This window comes from Panulirus ornatus, chromosome 42 (assembly GCF_036320965.1).
Source record: "Panulirus ornatus isolate Po-2019 chromosome 42, ASM3632096v1, whole genome shotgun sequence".
Classification (NCBI taxonomy): Eukaryota; Metazoa; Arthropoda; class Malacostraca; order Decapoda; family Palinuridae; genus Panulirus; species Panulirus ornatus.
The window spans coordinates 19,513,860-19,521,359 of record NC_092265.1 but is presented as its reverse complement, the minus strand read 5'-3'; the positions used below and the strand labels follow the sequence as shown (position 1 = coordinate 19,521,359).

Sequence of the window (7,500 nt, the reverse complement as noted above, 5' to 3'; positions counted from 1 at the left end):
TGTTTTCACATCCAGCTAGCAAGTATGGGCGTGTGTGTGTGTGTGTTAACGACCGTCAGGGCTTGTAGTAAACAAAGCGCACCAGTGGACGCTCACCACATGGTACTTAAAGTACAATATACCCACTATAACGTACAATGTACCCACTGTAACGTACAATGCACCCACTGTAACGTACAATATACCCACTATAACGTACGATATACCCACTATAACGTACAATGTACCCACTGTAACGTACAATGCACCCACTGTAACGTACAATATACCCACTATAGCGTACAATGTACGCACTTTACGTACGATATACCCACTATAACGTACAATATACCCACTATAACGTACAATATACCCACTACAACGTACAATATACCCACTATAACGTACAATATACCCACTTTCGTACGATATACCCACTATAACGTACATTATACCCACTATAACGTACTATATACCCACTACAACGTACAATATACCCACTATAACGTACAATATACCCACTACAACGTACAATATACCCAGTGTAACGTACAATATGCCCACAATATACCAACTATAACGTACAATATACCCACTATAACGTACGATATACCTACTATAACGTACAATATACCCTCTATAACGTACAATATACCCACTATAACGTACAATATACCCACTATAACGTACAATATACCCACTACAACGTACAATATATCCACTATAACGTACAATATACCCACTACAACATACAATATACCCACTATAACGTACAATATACCCAATATAACATACAATATATACCCACTTTAACGTACGATATACCCACTATAACGCACAATAAACCACTATAACCTACGATATACCCACTACAACGTACGATATACCCACTATAGCGTACGATATATCCACTTTAACGTAAAACATACCCACGGTAACGTACAATATACCCACTTTAACGTACGATATACCCACTATAACGTACAATATACCCACTTCAACGTACGATATACCCACTATAACGTACAATATACCCACTATAACGTACAATATACCCATATAACGTACAATATACCCACTACAACGTACGATATACCCACTATAACGTACAATATACCCACAATAACGTACAAAGCACCCACTGTAACGTACAATATACCCACTATAACGTGCCATATACCCACTATAACGTACAATATACCCACTATAACGTACAATATACCCATATAACGTACAATATATCCACTACAACGTACGATATACCCACTATAACGTACAATATACCCACAATAACGTACAAAGCACCCACTATAACGTACAATATACCCACTATAACGTGCCATATACCCACTATAACGTACGATATACCCACTATTACGTACAACATCCCAACTATAACGTAAGATATACCCACTATAACGTACGATATACCCACTACAACGTACGATATTACCACTATAAAACGCGACAATGATAACGCATTTTGTTATCACATTGATGTGGCTCATTTCATAAGCACAGCCATGTGAGATGTGCGTTTACTTTGCATCTATTGGGATCAACAGGGCGTAACCAAAGCCAGCTTAGCGTATTCCATTCACGTCTGGCGTACGTGTGTGAGTTAGATCTTTACCACCAAGATGTGACTTTTCTTTGCATCTTTCTCTCCCCCGCAGCCTGAGTTTACCAGCTGGCTGCAGGATAAGGGAACCCAAGCCCTGATGAACCTCGGGTCACAGCTGGGTCTCTTCGCCACACTTGGGGAGGCGTGGGCTTTCGTGGCGCGCAAAGGACACGCCCCGGTCGCCGAGACGCTCATCACCTCCAGGAACTCTACAAACAAGGACGTTTCTCCCCTCACGTTCTCCATGACGCTTCCTCTCTTTCATGGTAAGGTATCTGTTTTCATGGTCAGGTATCTATTTTCATGGTCAGGTATCTATTTTCCTGTGATGAATTTTATGTTGGTCAGACTGGTAAGGATCTTTCTGTTGGACTTAAGCAACATAAATATTGTATGTTTACGTATATATATATATATATATATATATATATATCATACAAAGCTCCATCAGCCAGGATCGAACCTGGGACCCCTTGTGCAAGAGGCAGGCATGCTAACCGCTAGGCTAAGGGACTGTATTATAGGAAACAACTAATCGAAGTACTAAGTACTCGAATACCCTTCGTCTCACTATAATACAGTTTCCTATAATACAGTCCCTTAGCCTAGCGGTTAGCATGCCTGCCTCTTGCACAAGGGGTCCCAGGTTCGATCCTGGCTGATGGAGCTTTGTATGTTCTATGAAGGTGCGCGTTCATATACACTTTATTCGTATATATATATATATATATATATATATATATATATATATATATATATATATATATATATATCATCCCAGGTATAGGGGAGAAAGAATACTTCCCACGTATTCCCTGGGTGTCGTAGAGGGCGACTAAAAGGGGAGGGAGCGGGTGGTTGAAGATCCTCCTCTCTTGTTTTTACTTTTCCAAAAGAAGGAACAGAGAAGACGGCCAGATAAAGATTTTTTCCCTCTAAGGTTCAGTCATCTGTTCTTAATGCTCCCTCGCTGTTGCGGGAAATGGCGAATATCCACAAGGAAAAAGAATTATATATATAGTTTAGTGTAGATAACCTCCCATCCCTAAACCACTGTATCTACTACTTCATCGACATCAAAGAAACCAGTTAACTGCACATCCCACATGGAAACAAATGAATGTAACCCAAACTTCTCTTAAAACAAGTTGCACACGCTATGGAATAAAGAGACGAGCTTAGAAGCCCTTAACATCGATGGCAATCAGACAACATAACCACATTCTAAAAATCAACATTACAAACGGGCATGCCTTCCTCAACCCAATGACCCACACACACACACACACACACACACACATACACACACACAGCAACTACATCTATCCCCTCACTATGAGGAACTTCTGATCCACAGACATCCCTTCTCCCAAATGACTCACCGAACTCTACGCCTCATTCTTGAGCCACAAACCAACCTCATCCCAAAGTGGGAGAGTCATGAAATCCTGACACAAAATACGTCCAGACACAACTGCCCCATCCACCCTTCACTCCCACTGGCTCGAGCAGTGGTGCTAAAACCTTACATATGAGATCTCCAGCAACGAGACGTGACAACATACTGAGCTTCCCATAAAACCCCTTCACCCAGCTGTAATCCAGGCGCTTACAGATATCTTCAACCATTCCTGGTTATATAAAAAAATTTCTAACATCTGGAGACTGGAGGAGCAGAGTGGTTTCAGAAGTGGTAGAGGATGTGTGGATTTGGTGTTTGCTTTGAAGAATGTATGTGAGAAATACTTAGAAAAACAGATGGTTTGTATGTGGCATTTATGGATCTGGAGAGGGTATATGATAGGGTTGATAGAGATGCTTTTTGGAAGGTCATAGGAATATATGGGAGGTAAGCTGCTAGAAGCAGTGAGAAGTTTTAATCAAGGGTAAAAAAAATACCAATCTTAAAGCCCTTCAAAACCACCCAACTCCCCTTCCTTCTACCGCCCTATATCACTTGTCTTATGTACCCAACATTGTGAAAAATTGATGTGCAGCAGAATGAAGCAAACTAGTCCACTCTCCTCTACACAACATGGCTTCAGAACCAACCACTTGACCACCACTACACACTGACCTCACAGAACATCCCACATGATTATATCATTACAGTCGTTTAAGTTTCACGCCCTTGAGACTTTTACGTTTTTAACAGATATTTTAAGATGTTTCAAAGTATTCTTAAACAATAACATTTTTTTAGGACGAGTTATAAGAAAATGTAAAGTTTCACCATATGCCTTTTCTACCTCAAGGAAAAAAAGAACAGTTTTTCCTGTAACTTCAGAAGCTGTAACATAATATTTCTTACCAAAACAGCCAGCATATACGAAGCAGCTTTCATTCTAACCTTCACATCACAAGACCCAACATTATCGAGTCTGATAACCAGATATCATTTAGAATGATCAGTGACGACACACACTGGTTGCATCAAGTTGTGTTTCCGTACCTAGAAACTGACATGTCCCCTTGCCTCCCCTGGTCCCTCCCCGTGAGTCATCTCAATACAAGGTCAGTCAGTGCCTGTGTCACCTTGACAGAGAAGCGGTGTCCGTGGCACCAGGAGCCAGCACTGGCCACCAAGGCGGCGTTCTGTGAGACCTACGAGGGATACAAGGAGTTCTGCCACTGTCATCACCCACTACATCTCCACCCTCACACCGCTGTGAGTCCTACCCATCCATATGTTATTCATAATTATACGGTTATGATAACTTTTGTGTACACTGACGTTACAGTCATTTATATGAGATGTCACTTTAACATTTTACAGCAAGATGTCACTAGCTATGTTACAGCTGTTCATTACGGAGTATTACTAAGTTAAATGACTGCAATAGTCCTGATTGTTACTATGCTGTAACATTATCATCTAATCCAACGAAATCATCTCATATTTTCTTTTGTCAGTTAAAGTTGTTACACTCTTTACAGAATCATTGTATCGCAATACATTCCCATCATACTTATATGTTAGGACGATTATTAACTTTGACATATACTTCCGTTGTAGCATTATATTTTTGATTAATGACCCAAGAAGCACAATCAGTCATTACTGTGCGTCTTAACCAAGCAACACAGTCAGTCATTACTGTATGTCTTACCCAAGCAGCACAGTCACTGTGTGTCTTACCCAAGCAGCACAGTCACTGGTGTCTTACCCAAGCAGCACAGTCACTGTGTGTCTTACCCAAGCAGCACCGTCACTGTGTGTCTTACCCAAGCAGCACAGTCACTGTGTGTCTTACCCAAGCAACACAGTCACTGTGTGTCTTACCCAAGCGGCACAGTCACTGTGTGTCTTACCCAAGCAGCACAGTCACTGTGTGTCTTACCCAAGCAGCACAGTCACTGCGTGTCTTACCCAAGAAGCACAGTCACTGTATGTCTTACCCAAGCAGCACAGTCACTGTGTGTCTTACCCAAGCAGCACAGTCACAGTGTGTCTTACCCAAGCAGCACTGTCACAGTGTGTCTTACTTAAGCAGCACAGTCACAGTATGTCTTACCTAAGCAGCACAGTCACAGTGTGTCTTACCTAAGCAGCACAGTCACAGTGTGTCTTACCCAAGCAGCACAGTCATTGTGTGTCTTACCCAAGCAGCACAGTCACTGTGTGTCTTACCCAAGCAGCACAGTCATTGTGTGTCTTACCCAAGCAGCACAGTCACTGTGTGTCTTACCCAAGCAGCACAGTCACTGTATGTCTTACCCAAGCAGCACAGTCACTGTGTGTCTTACCCTAGCAGCACAGTCACTGTGTGTCTTACCCAAGCAGCACAGTCACAGTGTGTCTTACCGAAGCAGCACAGTCACAGTGTGTCTTACCTAAGCAGCTCAGTCACTGTATGTCTTACCCAAGCAGCACAGTCACAGTGTGTCTTAACCAAGCAGCACAGTCACAGTGTGTCTTACCCAAGCAGCACAGTCACTGTGTGTCTTACCCAAGCAGCACAGTCACTGCGTGTCTTACCCAAGCAGCACAGTCACTGAATGTCTTACCCAAGCAGCACCGTCACTGTGTGTCTTACCCAAGCAGCACAGTCACTGTGTGTCTTACCCAAGCAGCACAGTCACTGTGTGTCTTACCCAAGCAGCACAGTCACTGTGTGTCTTACTCAAGCAGCACAGTCACTGTGTGTCTTACCCAAGCAGCACAGTCACTGTATGTCTTACCCAAGCAGCACAGTCACTGTGTGTCTTACCCAAGCAGCACAGTCACTGTGTGTATTACCCAAGCAGCACAGTCACTGTGTGTCTTACCCAAGCAGCACAGTCACTGTATGTCTTACCCAAGTAGCACAGTCACTGTATGTCTTACCCAAGCAGCACAGTCACTGTATGTCTTACCCAAGCAGCACAGTCATGGTGTGTCTTACCCAAGCAGCACAGTCACTGTGTGTCTTACCCAAGCAGCACAGTCACTGTATGTCTTACCCAAGCAGCACAGTCACTGTATGTCTTACCCAAGCAGCACAGTCACTGTATGTCTTACCAAAGCAGCACAGTCACTGTGTGTCTTACCCAAGCAGCACAGTCACTGTATGTCTTACCCAAGCAGCACAGTCACTGTGTATCTTACCCAAGCAGCACAGTCACTGTATGTCTTACCCAAGCAGAACAGTCACTGTGTGTCTTACCCAAGCAGCATAGTCACTGTATGTCTTACCCAAGCAGCACAGTCACTGTATGTCTTACCCAAGCAGCACAGTCACTGTATGTCTTACCCAAGCAGCACAGTCACTGTATGTCTTACCCAAGCAGCACAGTCACTGTGTGTCTTACCCAAGCAGCACAGTCACTGTGTGTCTTACCCAAGCAGCACAGTCACTGTGTGTCTTACCCAAGCAGCACAGTCACTGTGTGTCTTACTCAAGCAGCACAGTCACTGTATGTCTTACCCAAGCAGCACAGTCACTGTGTGTCTTACCCAAGCAGCACAGTCACTGTGTATCTTACCCAAGCAGCACAGTCACTGTATGTCTTACCCAAACAGCACAGTCACTGTGTGTCTTACTCAAGCAGCACAGTCACTGCATGTCTTACCCAAGCAGCACAGTCACTGTGTGTCTTACCCAAGCAGCACAGTCACTGTGTGTCTTACCCAAGCAGCACAGTCACTGTATGTCTTACCCAAGCAGCACAGTCACTGTATGTCTTACCCAAGCAGCACAGTCACTGTGTGTCTTACCCAAGCAGCACAGTCACTGTGTGTCTTACCCAAGCAGCACAGTCACTGTGTGTCTTACCCAAGCAGCACAGTCACTGTATGTCTTACCCAAGCAGCACTGTCACTTTGTGTCTTACCCAAGCAGCACAGTCACTGTGTGTCTTACCCAAGCAGCACAGTCACAGTGTGTCTTACCCAAGCAGCACAGTCACTGTATGTCTTACCCAAGCAGCACAGTCACTGTGTGTCTTACCCAAGCAGCACAGTCACTGTGTGTCTTACCCAAGCAGCATAGTCACTGTATGTCTTACCCAAGCAGCACAGTCACTGTGTGTCTTACCCAAGCAGCACAGTCACTGTATGTCTTACCCAAGCAGCACCGTCACTGTGTGTCTTACCCAAGCAGCACAGTCACTGTTAGTCTTACCCAAGCAGCATAGTCACTGTGTGTCTTACCCAAGCAGCACAGTCACTGTGTGTCTTACCCAAGCAGCACAGTCACTGTGTGTCTTACCCAAGCAGCACAGTCACTGTATGTCTTACCCAAGCAGCACAGTCACTGTGTGTCTTACCCAAGCAGCACAGTCACTGTGTGTCTTACCCAAGCAGCACAGTCACTGTGTGTCTTAACCAAGCAGCACAGTCACTGTATGTCTTAGCCAAGCAGCACAGTCACTGTGTGTCTTACCCAAGCAGCACAGTCACTGTATGTCTTACCCAA

The 7,500-nt window shown here is 44.0% G+C and overlaps 2 protein-coding genes across 2 annotated transcripts in view; one reads left to right on the top strand and one right to left on the bottom strand.

Annotated features, from left to right (window-relative positions):
• Positions 1-7,500, bottom strand: part of LOC139762050 (uncharacterized) — a 385,663-nt gene that overhangs the window by 156,631 nt on the left and 221,532 nt on the right. The window lies entirely within an intron of this gene.
• The window catches only part of LOC139762013 (protein O-linked-mannose beta-1,2-N-acetylglucosaminyltransferase 1-like), a 16,715-nt gene that overhangs the window by 1,551 nt on the left and 7,664 nt on the right, over positions 1-7,500 (top strand). The window contains exons 3-4 of the mRNA XM_071686794.1: positions 1,656-1,869; positions 4,147-4,271. Of these exons, the coding sequence (XP_071542895.1) occupies positions 1,656-1,869; positions 4,147-4,271 (339 nt within the window). The remainder of the gene's footprint in view (positions 1-1,655; positions 1,870-4,146; positions 4,272-7,500) is intronic.